Source organism: Polyodon spathula, chromosome 8, assembly GCF_017654505.1.
Source record: "Polyodon spathula isolate WHYD16114869_AA chromosome 8, ASM1765450v1, whole genome shotgun sequence".
NCBI lineage: Eukaryota > Metazoa > Chordata > Actinopteri > Acipenseriformes > Polyodontidae > Polyodon > Polyodon spathula.
In genome coordinates this window covers 11,029,722-11,047,240 of record NC_054541.1, presented here as the reverse complement: position 1 = coordinate 11,047,240, position 17,519 = coordinate 11,029,722, and the positions used below count along the sequence as shown (strand labels likewise).

The following is a 17,519-nucleotide window of genomic DNA, read 5'->3' as shown; positions in this document are numbered from 1 at the left end:
ACACAAATATTTCAAATTTTGACTCATCGGTCCATAAGACCGACTTCCACTCCTTAAATGTCCAGTTTCTGTGTTTTTTGGCTCAGGCAAGTCTCTTCCTCTTATTCTGCACTCTTAACAATAGTTTCTCTGCAGCAATTCTTCCAGTTAGGCCAGCTTCATGCAATCTCCTCTGAACAGTTGATGTTGAAACATCTGTACTTCTAGTAGCATTTAGCTGAGCTTGTATTTCAGGGGCAGTTAATCGCTGGTTTCGCAGACTTGTGACTCGAATGAACTTGTTCTCTTAGTCTGAGGTCACCCTTGGCCTGCCTGACCTTGTTCAGTCCTCATGAGTCCCAGTTTCTTCAGATCGTTTGATGATCTTGGCCACAGCAGTTACAGACACTTGCAAACTTCTTGCGATTTGTCTTAAAGATTGACCTTCATTTCTTAAAGTAATTACAGGCTGTCGTTTTTCTTTGCTTAACTGAGCGTATTTTGCCATTTTCTACTCCCTTACATTCAGGAATGACAAACTTGTGCCTATGCTATCTATATTTATAGTAATCATGTACCCACATCTGTTAACAATAATTGGTGACAAAGGGTTAATTAGGTAACATGCTAGTTAACTCAGAGAACATCTAACAAAGACACTTTTATATTAGGCCAGTGTTCTAACACCGTGTTATACGCATTTCAGACTTGGGCTTCAGACTGAAATCCCTTGCTTTGGGTAACCATTTCATTGAAATTGACAAGATTTACATTTTCATTTAAAAATTAAATTTTTGAATGCAATTCACTTATGATTATCAGCTTATGTAAGTACACGTATCATATAATGAAATATTAAGTGTTTATAGATACATTTATACAGTTAAAAGCATAGCTAAATCATGAAAAACCTGGTTTCAAGGAGGTGTACTCAAACTGACTGGTACTCTGTGTGTGTGTATAGAGAGAGAGAGACAGAGACAGAGAGAGAGAGAGAGAGAGAGAGAGAGAGAGAGAGAGAGAGAGAGAGAGAGAGAGAGAGAGAGAGAGAGAGAGAGAGAGAGAGAGAGAGAGAGAGAGAGAGAGAGAGTCTGGTCTCTAAAGACTTCATTGCAATGCTCAGGAAGTGCAGTTTGAGACCACTTCAATGGCATTTTAACTGTAACTTCCCAACATCTGTTGTTCACACTCAACTGATGCAGTCCACCAGCAAAATCTGCAGCAGGCAGTCAGAAGCCCATCTCTGATGGGATGCATGCAGTGTTGGAAAGCTGCAGTAAAAGGGTAATCTGGTTTAAATGTTACATCTTACTGCCCGCACACACATTTGAAACATATTTAAGAAAACTTTTGTGATAATAATCTTTAAAAAAAAAAAAAAATTAATGAACCACGTTCACTTTCCAAAGGATACTACTGTAGTTGACAAGCAGACATTTTTCTAAAAGCCCGTGATAAGCCCCCTCTTGTGGCTGCTAAGAAAGAATGCAGGAAATACAAACAGTACCTTCCTTATATACCAGAAGCATTTACCAACTGCAACCAAAAGGGGGATCACGGATTGTACAAAAAAAGAAAAAAAAAAAGAAACGGTAGCTTTGGGCCGGCGTTATTTCACTGTTTCATAAAGATATTCACTCGAACTCGTTGTTCTCCAGACATTCCCGAATCCACGAACTCACTTCCGTTTACAAAGTGGAAATACAGTAACATATAAAAGCCAACTACTGTGTAATCATATAAAGCTAGTAACTAAAAAACGTAATAAACACAGGTCAAACCACTGATGCATTGTGAAACGTGTCAGAAACTATGGTGAGCTATTTAAGACCACGTTTTATTTATTTGATTTGAGCTTTCCAATTTTCCATGTCATTGTAATGCACAAAACAATGCATTTAAATGCTCTTTATGCCAGTTCGGTCAAAAGTGCTCCACCACAAGGCTTTTCTTAAAATTAAAAGTGTTCATTTTTTTTTTTTTTTTAAGGCCATCCTCCTTCTATCACGGCCCTCCCTCTGACAAAAAGGGTCTGCATTTACCACGTGATAATCCTGTGATTGGTCACACAGAGCACTGCCTGGAGTTTCTGAATCGTTTCCCAGCTTGTGATTGGCTAATCATTTCATTGCGTTCGTCCTATTTGCTTAGGCATTCTGAAACAGCGGAAGGTAAACAGTCTCTATACGCGTAAGCAGGAAGCGCCATTGAAACACTTTGCAACATCAATGTAAACGAGTAGGTAGGTGACAGCGGGAGCATATTTTTTTTTTTGTTGTTGCTTAATGTATTATTATTTATATCACCATCTCATCATATTTTACTAATAATTCACATGAGTATTATCGTATTGTTTTTTTTTTTTAATTTCTGGGAGTGGTACAGAGTTGGTGACGGAGGCTTAGGGTTTTTGCCATTATCCAGCTGCCAAACCTGACGGTGGTTTAGCTACCGTTACCGTTACAGTTTAACAACTGAAATACAGTTAATTCACCAAGAAATCTGTGAGGTGAAGTTAGAAGCGAATCCTTACTTTGGGATAAAAAACGAAACTCCGTACACGTTGTTAAGGTACAACGTGCTTTGTGGTATGGTCATTGTTGACGATAATACATGAGTTAAATATTCGCAGACTGGAAATCTGCTGTAGTATGTGCAGTCTTTGAAGGGAGTCATCCCATCATAGTTTAATAATGGCATTCAAAACTTTGTATGTTGACTTAACATTGGGGTTGGAAAGTGTCTTTCATACCGTAGAAGTCAAAGACTGCGTAAACTCCATGATGGTCAAGGGGGGAGGGGGAGGATGATGTGGACAGTAGCTCTCCCTAACGTTTAGACCTGTTAAGAGTATCCTCCTGTCTTGTCACATTCCACAGATGTTCGTAAGATTAAGGGTGTTAAAATGTCTTAAGTGCCTTATGCTCTAAGACTGTGCTTTTTGTGTAGTATCGCATAAGGACAATTATAACGGATCATATCACCAAAACACACACAAAAGACAAATTTGTAAAAAAAAAAAAAAAAAGTATTTTTCTTTGTCCAACACTGTCGTCAACCTGCAACAATGAGACAGATCAATAGGTATAGATATAACTCATTTTGACTTGGTTGTCAGTCTAGAACAAAGCTGCAACCATTAATTTGCAAAGCCTTCTGAATCTACAACTTTAACACAATATTAACGTTGCAGAACTTTAAGGGAGCAGTTTTCAGGATCAGATAGTTGTTTGTGCAGGTTTACAGCGTGGGTGCAGTGGAGGTAAGCGTCAAGTTAATGCAGCTTGCTAGACAAACTCTGTATTTGCTGTGCTTCTGTCATTCCATCACTCAGTAGACAAGCTGAATCCATTTATTTTGGGCTTTGCTGCTGGGCTCTGAAAGTGCTGCCCACTGCAGATCCTTTAACTAAATTCTGAATCTGTACAAAAACAAATCCAGACTGAGCAAACCGTAAACAATTGGTGCATCCCAGCTGTTTTCTAAATAGTTCTTTTTTTTAATTTGGATATTTATATATATCTTCTAGAAATTATCTTGTACTGCCAGTGTAGTCAGTGTGCCCTGCTGGACCTCTTAATATGGTATTCAGTACTGCACATACAGATCGCACTCCTCAATCTCCTTGTTAATGAGAGACACATGGACTGCACATAGTGTTGGGTTACAGGGCTCTTTAAAACCTGCACTGGACTACTTTGTAAAAGAGCTGCTGATCCATTTAGAAAGTGCTGGCTGCAAGCTGTGGAATTGTCATGTGCACTGCTAGAGAAAGTGTGTGTGTGTGTGTGTGTGTGTGTGTGTGTGTGTGTGTGAGAGACGGGCAGAAAGAGAGTGAGCGTGAGCATAACGGGCCTATCTCACAGTACAGCCAGGGCTTTACGATAGCAAGGCAGACAGAGAGAGAGGGACTGAAGGACAGTAAGGAAAGGGACAAGGCTTTAGATTCGGGGAGCAGCGAGACTGGATGGGTCTGTCAGAGTGAGAGTGACAGGGGAGGCAAGGAGGGAGTGAGAGGAAAGTGTGGGGGAAGTGAGAAGGAGGATAAGACAGATTGAGGGGTCCAGTGAAGTCAAGGAGAGCTGGGGTTGATGCACACTCTTTACCGAGTGGACTTCAGGAGTCGGGACCTGCTTGCACTGTGGCGCGCTCCAGTGGGGGATGCTGGGCTCGCTGGTCTGCAATGGATGCTGGGTGGTCCAGAGGACATAGTCTCGTAGGGGGTGGGGGTGGCCCTTCATCCTTCAGTCTGGGTAAGCAGAGAAACTAGGTTTCTCTAGCAAGAGAACATTCAAAGAGGAGATTAAATGTTTAAGAGATACAAATGGCAAAATCGTAGAGGAAGAAAAAAAAATAGCAAATATGTTAAATGATTACTTTTCACAAGTTTTTACAAAGGAAGATACTGACAATATGCCCCACATGTCATCCAGTTCCTATCCAGTTTTAAATAACTTTAGCATAACTGAGGCAGAAGTGTTAAAGGGACTAGGAGCTCTTAAAATAAACAAATCCCCTGGGCCGGATGAGATCCTCCCAGTAGTACTCAAAGAAATGAAAGAAGTAATTTACAAACCGCTAACCAAGATCATGCAGCAGTCTTTTGACACAGGGGTGGTACCGACAGACTGGAAAATTGCAAACGTAATACCGATCCACAAAAAGGGAAACAAAACTGAACCAGGTAACTACAGACCAGTAAGCCTGACTTCTATTATATGCAAACTTATGGAAACTATAATAAGATCCAAAATGGAAAATTACCTATATGGTAACAGGGTACTGGGAGATAGTCAACATGGTTTTAGGAAAGGGAGATCGTGCCTAACTAACTTGCTTGATTTTTTTGAGGATGCAACATCGATAATGGATAATTGCAAAGCATATGACATGGTTTATTTAGATTTCCAGAAAGCTTTTGACAAAGTCCCGCACAAAAGATTAATTCTCAAACTGAACGCAGTTGGGATTCAAGGAAACACATGTACATGGATTAGGGAGTGGTTAACATGTAGAAAACAGAAAGTACTGATTAGAGGAAAAACCTCAGAATGGAGTGTGGTAACCAGCGGTGTACCACAGGGATCAGTATTAGGTCCTCTGCTATTCCTAATCTACATTAATGATTTAGATTCTGGTATAGTAAGCAAACTTGTTAAATTTGCAGACGACACAAAAGTAGGAGGAGTGGCAAACACTGTTGCAGCAGCAAAGGTCATTCAAAATGATCTAGACAAGATTCAGAACTGGGCAGACACATGGCAAATGACATTTAATAGAGAAAAGTGTAAGGTACTGCACGCAGGAAATAAAAATGTACATTATAAATATCATATGGGAGATATTGAAATTGGAGAAGGACTCTATGAAAAAGACCTAGGAGTTTTTGTTGACTCAGAAATGTCTTCATCTAGACAATGTGGGGAAGCTATAAAAAAGGCTAACAAGATGCTCGGATACATTGTGAAAAGTGTTGAATTTAAATCAAGGGAAGTAATGTTAAAACTGTACAATGCACTAGTAAGACCTCATCTTGAATATTGTGTTCAGTTCTGGTCACCTCGCTATAAAAAAGATATTGCTGCTCTAGAAAGAGTGCAAAGAAGAGCGACCAGAATTATTCCGGGCTTAAAAGGCATGTCATATGCAGACAGGCTAAAAAAATTGAATCTGTTCAGTCTTGAACAAAGAAGACTACGTGGCGACCTAATTCAAGCATTCAAAATTCTAAAAGGTATTGACAGTGTCGACCCAAGGGACTTTTTCAGCCTGAAAAAAGAAACAAGGACCAGGGGTCACAAATGGAGTTTAGAAAAAGGGGCATTCAGAACAGAAAATAGGAGACACTTTTTTACACAGAGAATTGTGAGGGTCTGGAATCAACTCCCCAGTAATGTTGTTGAAGCTGACACCCTGGGATCCTTCAAGAAGCTGCTTGATGAGATTTTGGGATCAATAAGCTACTAACAACCAAACGAGCAAGATGGGCCGAATGGCCTCCTCTCGTTTGTAAACTTTCTTATGTTCTTATGTTCTTATGTTATCGAACTGAGCTCATTCAGAATATAGAGTTATGATTTTTGTAAGCATTTCTGACAATGGCACTGGCGACAGTTATGCAATATGTGGGTTTCCTGACAAGGGACAGTGAAGAAAACTGATCACTTTCAATTGTGCCAAACAGTACAGGTTTTTTGTAATATGAACTACTGTCCACTGTGGGCTGAATTAAGAGATACCCACATGTTTTACTGGCCCACAGTGGTGAAAAGCAAATGCATTCTTTGAAAACTGGAATTTCTTCTGTTGTGACATATTTGAAGTATACCGTACAGTAGATTGTGTGCAGTGGGGTTTGCGTGTGCTTTGAATGTTGGACATTGTAGTCCAAACATTCTAATTTGTATTTTGAGAGAAATGCTGAAAGCCGTTTGGTTTTGTATGTGTTTATTATTGAGCTCCCCTGACTGGTGTGAACGCGTTTATATAATTAGGATCAGAAATATAATCTGACTGGCCAGGGACAAGTTGTGTAGAAGCTGCAGGAAGCAGGAGATTGTCCTCCAGCTTCACTCACTCACCCCTTTGCTTTCATCAGCTCCAGTTTCAACAGGCTGACTCTCAGGAATGGCGAAGGTGATGTAAAATGAAGTATCCAGGGAGCTCAGCGTTTTCCCCTTTGTAATCATTAGATTGAAACGTGTTAACTTCAGAAAACTACTACTGCTGAGTAGTACAGCAATCCTCACAAATCCAAGCACCTGCTTCTTTACTTGTTTCACTTTGAATGGCACATGATCTACATCAGTGAACCTCACTGGATTGTCAGCACCTCATTTCTGTGCAGCATTCAAGCAACGTTCATCGTTTCCTGCCTCACTAGATCAGAAACTCGCAGTGTCTGTGTGCTGAATCGCTGTCCATCAGCTGTCCGTAAACAGGCCCAGTCCTGCTGATTGATTTGAAACTGTTCATAAGTATTAGACCTTGGTCTCTGATGGAGTGGGTAATAGCATTCCTGTAGTGTTTTGTCATACTGGTTCCAAAGAGTAAAGCCACTGTTTAGGTGAGTGTGATACATCTGGGCAGAGACAGCCTGAGAACACCAGGGAATCCATTTCACAGCAAGTATTGATCTAGGTTCATTTCTGTGGCACTATAAGTACTGTTTTTTTAAACTAGCTTAAATGTGTTTAATGAAAGGTGAAATTAATAAATTAATCATTAAATAAATGTTTTATTAAAAACTGTTTAATTTAAAAAAAAAAAAAAAAATTGTGTAGGGCCGTAGATAGCATTGTTTCTTTGTCTGTTGTATTTATGTGTAGATATTCATCTACAGGTAGATGTACTGCACTGGCTTTTCCATTTCAAACAATTGCTGTCTCTGTCAGTCTGTTTTTTTATTTTCTTTTAACATTTTCTATTCTTGCTAATGATACATCCCTTCTGTATATTTCAATGTTTTATCCACATTCCCTGGATCATTAATCCACAGTGCAGCAGTGAAATGACTAAGGCAGGTGGTTTCAAGTGTTAAAACAAATTAATATGTTTAATTAGGCTGCTATAATATATAGTTAGTACAAAAAGCAGTTTTTCAGTTTCATAATTTCCCAGATAGTGAAATTCTGAATATTATACAACAGCCACTGGACCAAATAATGGTAACTACTGCAATTTACTGATTTGTTTATTTGATCTGTTTTCTCCCATTCCCTCCATCTCTTCCTCGCTGTCATATGAGAGTGTGATTGATTTTCTGTGTTTCGCCCTTCCTGCAGTCACAGACGATGAACTACGTGGGGCAGCTAGCGGAGACGGTGTTCGTCACTGTGAAGGAGCTCTATAAGGGACTGAACCCAGCGACGCTGACCGGGGGCATCGATGTCATCGTGGTGCGGCAGCCCGATGGCTCTCTGCAGTGCTCCCCCTTCCATGTGCGATTCGGCAAGCTCGGTGTGCTGAGGTCCCGCGAGAAAGTGGTGAGTGAGAAACGATGCAAACACAGTGTTGAGCTCCTGAGAGAAAATGAAGAGGACCACACTCAGGTGCAAGCTATTGTAAGGAAATGTGATTGTCCATATTCATATTGTTAGAATATTTGGAATGCATGGTACTTTCAATGGAGACATATTGAGCACAGAGTTTAGGTGGGTATTTTGGAATGGAGGATCTGTCTCAATAAATTGCAAATTGATTAGAGGGAGAGCAGATATGACCATTTATGGGCATTTGTGAAGGGTTCTCTGTTCTGCTGTGCTTGGTTACATTGGGGGATGGGAGAATCTCAGAGATAACAGATGCAAAGGAATTGAGGGGTCTTGTTTGTCGTTCGTGTTGGTGGAGTAAAGGAATGTTTTTAAGGCTTGGAAACTTGCCACGAGTACACAGGTATAGTGAGGAACGGTCATAAATGACATCATTAAAAGGGTGTGTTTTGGAATCTACAAAACTAAAGTGAATGCATTGTCTGGTGCTCAGTTGTATCAAACTCACTGCAGCCCAGAGTGACGCGACTCTGTTCAATACAATTGTCTATTCTACGCTATACCAATAAACATATATAGTTGACAAAACTAATATTGTTTATCAGTTTCGTTATTTCTTACACTAACTTGCTTTATCATCCACAACATTATATCAGTTGATTGCATTCTATCTCAATCTGTTTTTCTCTCCTACAGGTGGACATAGAGATCAATGGGGAGCAGGTGGAACTGCACATGAAGCTGGGAGATAACGGGGAAGCTTTTTTTGTGGCGGAGAATGAAGATCACAAGGTCTGTAATAAAACCGATACGGTGGTTTGGAAGATAAAGGTTTTCCTGGTCAGATTACCCTGCCTCTTGGGTGTAAACGTGTTACCTCTCCCCTCCCCAGGAGCGGGTCCCTGCACACCTGTGCACCTCACCTATCCCACTGGAGGGGTCTGAGGCGGCCGAGTCACCCCTGATCACTGGCTCCCGCAGGAAGAAGCGCCGGCGGAAACGCACGCGCTCCGAAACCCCATGGAGAGAGGAGGGAGGGTCCTCTGATGATGAACGGGAGCTCCCAGGGGGTGAGGGGCTGGGGGAGGATACCTTGCCATTCGTGCCAACCAGGTAAGCGCTTTCATGTTGCAGCCAGGTAAAGACTTGTATACATGGTAGTCATGTAAAGACTGGCACACATGGCTGCCAAGTCTAAATGCATTTATGTACCTTTTTTTATTTTATTTTTTTTTTAAACTAAAACTGTGCCCCTGTGTTAACAGTTCTTCTGTCTACTATTCATTTGTGGAAGACACCATTGAAGATCTGGGGAGCACACATTCCCATGATATTCACCCCTATTCAGACGGGGAGTGGTCACCTCCAGAAAGGTGAGAGCGTTGCTTAGCACACGGTTCCCTCTAGTGTACTTCTAACCTTGGCTTTAGTTGCTGAACATTCAGGCCCAGCTTTGAGCAGCTCAGGCGATAATAAAACCGCACAGCTGCACCATGTAGTTTCAGTGCAGGTACAGTAGTAGTAATAGTAGACAACACTTTCTAGAAGTACGTGTTTTGTGTTTCAGTGTTTTCATGAGCCGGCCTTCCTCCCCAAAGAGTGACTCTGAGCTGCTGATTAAACCTCCTGAATCGACAGGGCCCCAGATGCAGTGGGCCTGGGGAGGCTTCCCAAAGGTATTGAACCAAATCTATTCTAACACAGAATCCGTGTAGGTACTTTAAAGTCCACTACTACCCTTAAGATAGAGTTACCCACTGCAACTACACAGAGCAAAGTTACTAAATGCTAGAAAGCTGTTTTTTTTTTTTTTTAAAAAAAACAGTACAACTGTACACTCAAACAATTAACCATTTCTACTAGAGCAGATATATATAATATATATCATATATAATATATATATCTATATAATATATATTATAATATATATCATATATATATAAATATATATATATAAAGTCATCTCTGATTGATACTATTTTAGTTATCCAAGGTGTGTAACTGCAGTTACTTAGTGTTAAAATAGTTAGATTGGACTAAAATAATCAGATTTACCTTTTCTTTCTTCACCCTTCCTCACACACACTTTCCCCTGCTTTCAGGTTAGATCGAGTGAGAGAGCACAAGCAGAGGCTTCACAAACCTCACCTACTGTCCAGCCTTCAGGAAGCACCCACTTCCGAGCCATCTATCGCCAGGACTCTATTGAGCTTGACATGCCGGAAGAGCCCTCGTGCCAAAGTGGCAGCATGACTCTGCTAAGACCAGAACCGCAGGAGCAAGTGGCAGGGCCCATCACTTTAGATCAAAGGCTAACTAGTGCACAACCAAGCATAATCACAGTCCCAGCTTTAGAACACAGAACAAAAACAGAACTGGAACAAACCCTGCCTGCAACTGAACTCGGCACAATCACAGTCCCAGCTTTAGAACACAGCACAAGAACAGAACTGGAACAAACCCTGCCTGCAACTGAACTCGGGACAAACACAGTCCATGCACTAACCGAACTTGGAACAAAACCCAGCCCAGACATAGTCCATGTACTAACCAAACTTGGAACAGAACCCAGTCCAGACACAGTCCGTGGACTAACTGAACCTGGAACAGAACCCAGCCCAGACATAGTCCATGTACTAACCAAACCTGTAACAGAACCCAGCCCAGACACTGTCCCAGTGCAAACACAGCCAGAACAAAGACTAGGGGACACACCACTTGCACAAATACAAGCATGGGTAGGAGGGGACACTACAGTGGAATCAACACGAACACAACTACGGCAAACCTGTGAAACCACAAGCCCAGCACTGCCGGATCAGATTGGAGTCGACACTCCTGCAGGACCGGCTCCAGAAACAAGAACTGGACCATCTCCTGCCCCATCTGACATCAGAACTGAAGTGCTGCCCTTCAGTGGGCCTTGCCCTGAGGCTGGAACTGAGACCGTGGATGGGTTGGAGCAGAATCTTGAAAATATAGAGCCAGGAACACTTGAGGGGGCTGCTAAAGGGGAGGTGGAGGCTGAAGAGGGCAAAGGGGTCCCAGAGAGGACAGCAGAGGTCCCTCAGAGCTCTAAAGCCACAGAAAGTGTGAAAGGGAGTTCAGAGGTTGAGGAGAGTGCAAAAGCTGAAGCACAGCTGGCTGCTGCAGACACGGCTGTGAAAAGTGAACACATGGTGAAAAAGAGAAGTAGGTAACAGACTGCTGTTATAGTCCACTGACTTATATTGGACTGATCACTTTATATTGAAGAGAAACGTGCTGTACCATCCCTGTGTAGCAGAATTTACAAAAGTGGTTCAAGTTCTGTAAGGGATAAACGATGACGTGTGGATAGGCTCCCGAGTGGTGCATCCAGTAAAGGCACTTGCCTGTAGTGCAGGATGTGCCCTATAGCTTGGAGATTGCCAGTTTGAATCCAGGCTATGCCACTGCCGACCGTGGCCAGTTCCCAATTGGTTTAGGTCAGCTGGGGAGTCCTTCATTCACCGCACACCAGCGACCCCTGTGGCTGGCCAAGCGCCTGCAGGCCTGCCTGTGTGCGGCTCAGAACTGCGTGCTCCTCCGATGCTGTAGTTCTGTAATGCCTTCACGGCGGGCTTGCAGTGCGAAAAATACCAATGGCGTATGGAATAGAAGTAACTCTGTTTCGAATTAGTTGTTTATCCCACTTAAAACATTTGTAACAGTTGAAATCCATTCAGAATGTCATAGTGGTTTAAGTACGTGATTTGGAAATCAGTAAAGCAAACAAACAGACAGACTGAAAACTGAAGTAGAGAAAGATATGGATTATTCAATCCAGTTTGACAACATTAAAGTCTTTGTTTGATACAGGTAAACAAAGCCAGCACCTGGGTCCATCTGACATCTATCTGGATGACCTTACCAACCTTGACCCGAAAGTCGCCGCTCTCTACTTCCCCAAAAGGTACAGTCTGCTATCCCAGGGCTCCTTAGCACTGCCCTGGTCATGTCTACCCTCACCCATTATTTAATTGTGTGCATTATGTGAGTGTCCTCAATTGACATGACTGGAATACAAATGTGTATTCCTGCATGGTGATTACATGGCCACGAGTGCCAGTGCTGCCACTAGCTGTCTCCTTTTTGCAGTGACTTGGAGGCGAGCTCGCGGCCAGAGGCTGAGCCAGGCTCGCAGTCTGGTAACCAGTCACCTCAGTCAGTGGGCAGTGGTGCCATGGACAGCGGGACAGACTACCTGTCAGACTCTCCCGGAGACTTGGCTGAAGTCACCATATCCCTGTGTGGCAAGCTGGGGGATGTCAGTCAGATCAGCAAAGGTAGGAAGGGCTACACAGGTCAAATTCACACATAAAAAAAACACAATCTAGGGACAAACTCACACAGTGAAATAGTAACTTTACAAAGTGCTCATTATTTGAAGTGATCTTGGAGTAAGCATGTTACTGACATGCCCTGTGTCTTTTAATTTTGCTTTAATTTTTTTTTCACTTTCAGAGAAATTCATGGAGCACATGATCAGCTTCCAGGCCTTTGCCTCCAATCCAGGAATCATTGAGGACCCCAATCTAGTGATCTGCATCAATTCCAAGTGAGCGTGCTTTTTGTGGTTGGAGCACCAATTTGCGGTGTTTGCATCCAGCTGGAGACCTCAATTTTTTTATTTCCATTGCATTTGAGGGCTCCTTCTAGGCAGAACCTTCACCAAACCACTAGACACTGTACATGGAACTAGATAAATAACGTTTTTTTAATTTACAAGCTGGCTGGTACATGTTTATTTTTTTAGGTATTACAACTGGGCTGTTGCTGCTCCCATCATCCTTTCAATGCAAGCATTCCAAAAGAATTTACCAAAGGTATTCTATGTATAGGTAGATTTGCAAATGGATGACCTGGTATAATACATCATTTTAAAGAAAAATGTGTAAAAAAGGTCAGATACCCAAATACATAAAGCATCACTATCTAAATAAGCAAAGAATTTTCGTAAAGAATTTCCAAATATATTTTTAGAAAATGAACTGCATCATTCAAGCAGTTTGCAATTGGGCAGGGTTTTTTTTGTTACTACTTGTCTCTTTCATTTGTTTAGTTTTCTTAATTTTAAAACTGTTGATCACAAGAAATTGTTGGAAAGTTTTTGAAGTAGCAGTTTGCAGTGTGTTCTGTCCCACAGTGACAATGCCTCTCTCTGTGTTCAGAGCTCTGTGGAGCAGCTGGTGAAGGACAAAATGCCAAAGAAATCGGGGAGGTGGTGGTTCTCATGGAGACGTAGAAATCTTGAAACTAAAGAGGTACAGTATCGCTAACTACAAGACAACCGCTTGGCATTGCAAACACACAGAGTGGCAAAGGAGTGATTTAACATCTATTGGTAATGAGAACTCCATTTCATTTTATCAGCCCTTGCACAAGTATAATGCTTGAAAAGCAATTTGCATTCTGCTGTCATGTAAATCTAATATCTTGCATGTCACTGTACAATATATTTTGTTTAGTTAAGTTGCTAATCTGTATTTGTACTGTGTTCTAATGGAGCCTTCTCATTCCAAGCCTGCTAGCTTTCTAATTCCTTAGAAAGATGAAGCTAGAAAGCATTTTGGTTGCGCTGCAGACAGTTGGGTACCCAGAGATGCGAGACCCAATTAGGAAACTGATTTCCTTTTTAGGCTAAAACAAGTGATGAAAAATCAGAGGGGCAGAATGAGACGGAGGCACCTGATCATGTCCCCTCCGCTTCAACGTGAGCTTCATTCATTATTCTTACACCTTTGTTTGTTTGGGTTTCTTTCATGCTTTTTATCATTTTTTTATTGCTCTGAATCTGTATTCCTTTGATTTTATATCATGAATATGCTCTTGCTGATCTAAAATCAATCTAAATAAATCTGTCCTCCTGTATTAGCAATATTCTTTAAGCTACTTAATGGTTTTCAGAGAAAAGTTTAGCTGTGGCTTCTTTCTGTTCCTCTAGGCACATAGGCAGTAATACTACAAGTGATGACGACTCGCAGACAGAGACGCTCTCCACAGAGCAGTGCCTTAACCAGATGTACCGCAAGTCTCTCCGCCTCACCTCCGAGCAGATAGTAAGTACATGTGATCCTGCAGCCACTCCTGGAGTGCTGAGATGAGTGCTCATTGATGAGGGGCAGGGTGACGTACCCAGCGTACCTTCTGCTCAGTGTGCAGTGATGTGGGCTGATCACTAGCTCTTTAATCTCAATGTTTAGGAACAGCTCAACCTGCGGGAGGGGGCCAATGAGATTGTATTCAGCGTGACCACGCAGTACCAGGGGACCTGCCGTTGCGAGGCCGCCATCTACCTGTGGAACTGGGATGACAGGATCGTCATTTCAGACATCGATGGCACCATCACCAAGTGAGCCATTTGGAAAATAACATTTGTGTCTTGGGGAATGCACTGCAGTCCTTGCATGACAAAGGGAAAAAAAAAAAAAAAAAACCACAACGAAAATCGAAGGTGTTGTAAATAGCAGATACTTTGGAATAATCAGTGGCTGATCTTAAACTCATGCTGCATGCATGCAGTATTATTCATGGCAAGCAGTGTAGAAGTATCTGATTCAGAAGTCATTCATTAATCCATTATTTTACTAATGTGTTTCAATAGTACTGTGTATGAAGATGCATTCACTGATCTCTTTTTCAGGTCTGATGCCCTAGGACACATCCTACCTCAACTGGGGAAAGACTGGACTCACCAAGGGATTGCAAAACTCTACCACAAAATACACCAGTCAGTGTCTTTCTCTGTCATACCCACATTACCAATCCATATCATGTCCAAACCCTACTGCATTTAGTCTCCCTTGCCCCCAAAAACTGCTGGCAGTTGCATTTGTAGCTAGTCTGTCACTGTGTTTAACCTATTGAGGTTTCTTGGACAGTAGTTTTAGCTTCTCATTTTTTCAGAAATGGCTACAAGTTCCTGTACTGCTCTGCGCGAGCGATTGGGATGGCTGACATCACCAAGGGGTACCTGCAGTGGGTCAACGACAGGGGGACAGTTCTCCCTAAAGGCCCGGTGCTGCTCGCACCAAGCAGCCTCTTCTCAGCCCTGCACAGGTATTTACGCAGCCTTGTGCTGATCAGTAAGCCTTCCTGTGTGTTTGCTTGTTATTCTAACACATCTTGCTTCATATAAGCTTGCGCTGTAAATCTGCTACTTGCACATATCCATACGCTCCATGTTTACGCACCATTATCCCAAAGGTGCCGCTTCCATGTGTCTCTCTGTGTTTGCTAGGGAGGTGATTGAGAAGAAACCCGAAGTGTTTAAGATTGCCTGTCTAACTGACATCAGAAACCTCTTCAGCCCAATGCGGCAGCCCTTCTATGCAGCCTTTGGAAACAGAGTTAACGTAAGGAGAAATTCTCGTGTTATCAGGGGATCACTAAACCTATCTGGATTTACTCTGTTCCACACCATCTTTTAAATTTTTTTTTTTTTTTTTTTTTTTTTTTTTACTGATCATTGACCATGCTAGAGCTTTGAACGTTTTATTGTTTTAATCCACACCCCTAATAAAAACGTATGTGAGATTGTGGATTTTATGGAAACAGCATTCAAGTAGTATGTTTTGTATCCTTGCAGGATGTTTACGCATACAAGCAAGTAGGAGTGCCAGAGTACCGGATCTTCACAGTCAACCCCAAAGGAGAGCTCATCCAAGAAAAAACCAAGGGCAACAAGTCTTCGTAAGGGCCCTCCTAATAATAATAATAATAATAATAATGTCATTTGGTTTGTATTTCTCGTAGATCTCAGACTGTCAACAGTGTATTATGTAAAACTCTTCATGTGCCAGAGTTTATTTGACTAGAAGATCAATGATGTTTATTCTGAAATGTTTTGATTTAAGCTGCTGAACTGGAACACTTTAAACCTTTTATGTCCATGGCATCTACTTTATTTGTATCCTTTTTCTTTTTTAAATAATTGTTTTTATTTATTTCCCCCTCAAGAAACAAAGAATTAGACAGTATATGTTTGAGTCACAGTAAATTTCATATGAATTTCATATGAGTTTGATAGGATTAAATAGGCATAACATAGCATTTGAATAACAAATACTTTGGTGTTTTTAGCCCTGCAGATAACTGAACCCTTCCATCCATGAAATATGGATAGTAGCTGAAAAAAAGTCGTTTTGAACACAAATATTTTCATAAGGGTGTCATGCATTTGCGTCTCCCATATGTCCCCATATAAAGAAGAGTTTTTCTGTCCCCACACACATGAAAGGGTTAACAATAAGATACAATGCATTGAAATTCAAATCCATATTGGTGAACATTTATTAGAAAGTGTAACCCATTTAAGAGACAAAAGGTTTTGCCGTGTACAGTACATTGCGCAATTAAAATGCATAATGTATTCAAGTTAATAAAACCAAAACCATTTTCTTTCCACTCACTGTGCAGTTTCTTGTTTCAGGTACCTTCGCCTGAGTGAGATGGTGGAGCATGCCTTCCCTCTGCTCTCACAGGGTCGCAGTTCATTGTTTGACTGCCCCGAGTTCAGCCACTTCTCCTTTTGGAGAGATCCTGTCCCCCCTCTGGATCTGGGCGAGCTGCAGTAACATCCTGCCTGTCTGTCCCGTTTTAGTCTGTTTCTTCCACACCTGAACTCAATCCACTTGAGGTCCTGTGAGGGAATCTTTGGATTGATCCTTTATTTTCACTAACTTGCAATTTTGAAGAAAGACCAAAGATCGCAAATATAGAAACCGGGTTTGTCCTGGTTTCAGGAAAAAAAAAGGCCATCGTTGTAAAACAACATTTTAAATTTTAATTTTGATTGGTTTCCATATGCTTTTGGTTCTGTAAACTACTGGTTAGAGCTGAATGTGATGCACTGCAACAGCAGCTGGCTGACAAAGAGAACTCTAGCCAAAGGCAGTGAGGAATAACTAACAACCTTTTATTGAAATGAATAATGAAACTAATAATTTAACACAATTTTATTGAATGTTTGTGTTGTGCATATTCTCCATCTTAATCTGTCCCATATACTTGACCATGTATTGTGAATATTAAAATGAATTCCTGTATGACTGGAGTTACCAAACAGTACTTTTGAAAGAAAGAGCTTGTCCTGTAGTATTGTTTGGTTTAGTTAACAAGAGTGATCAGGGATAGTAATTCAAACTAAGAATTTTTGGTGTGAAGGTTAACATGTATGATACATGCAAAGTAAGGTTTTGGTATAAGAACAAGTGTTAAAAATAACGAATTTCAGTATGGCATGTTTTTTTTTTTTTTTTTTTTTCTGGTAGGGACTTTGCTAGTACCTGTGGCTTCTCCCTTAGTGGTTTTAGTTTTTAGCTTGTGCTCCGTTCTTTTAAATGGAACTCTAAAATGGTTTGAAAGTTCCAGCCATTGAATAATCAAGAAATGCCTGATCCTTACAACCTCGTGCTGATCAGGGTTCTAGGGAACAAGGGGCAAAATGCAACACCCGTTATCTATATATATATATATTATATAATATATATCATATAATTATATATATTTATTTATTGTACTGGATCT

At 41.3% G+C, this 17,519-nt stretch overlaps 1 protein-coding gene across 1 annotated transcript; it reads left to right on the top strand.

Moving 5' to 3' along the window:
- Nucleotides 1-2,149: 2,149 nt before the first annotated feature.
- On the top strand, nucleotides 2,150-17,437 carry LOC121319373 (phosphatidate phosphatase LPIN2-like). The gene is made up of 20 exons (XM_041256754.1): nucleotides 2,150-2,221; nucleotides 7,764-7,964; nucleotides 8,667-8,762; nucleotides 8,863-9,083; nucleotides 9,236-9,343; nucleotides 9,538-9,646; nucleotides 10,073-11,162; nucleotides 11,811-11,904; nucleotides 12,090-12,277; nucleotides 12,456-12,549; nucleotides 12,748-12,817; nucleotides 13,163-13,255; nucleotides 13,631-13,704; nucleotides 13,936-14,050; nucleotides 14,195-14,343; nucleotides 14,635-14,721; nucleotides 14,898-15,050; nucleotides 15,232-15,346; nucleotides 15,580-15,683; nucleotides 16,423-17,437. The coding sequence occupies exons 2-20, from the start codon at nucleotides 7,773-7,775 to the stop codon at nucleotides 16,565-16,567; spliced, it is 3,297 nt and encodes a 1,098-aa protein (XP_041112688.1). The 5' UTR covers nucleotides 2,150-2,221; nucleotides 7,764-7,772; the 3' UTR covers nucleotides 16,568-17,437.
- The last annotated feature ends 82 nt before the right edge of the window (nucleotides 17,438-17,519 follow it).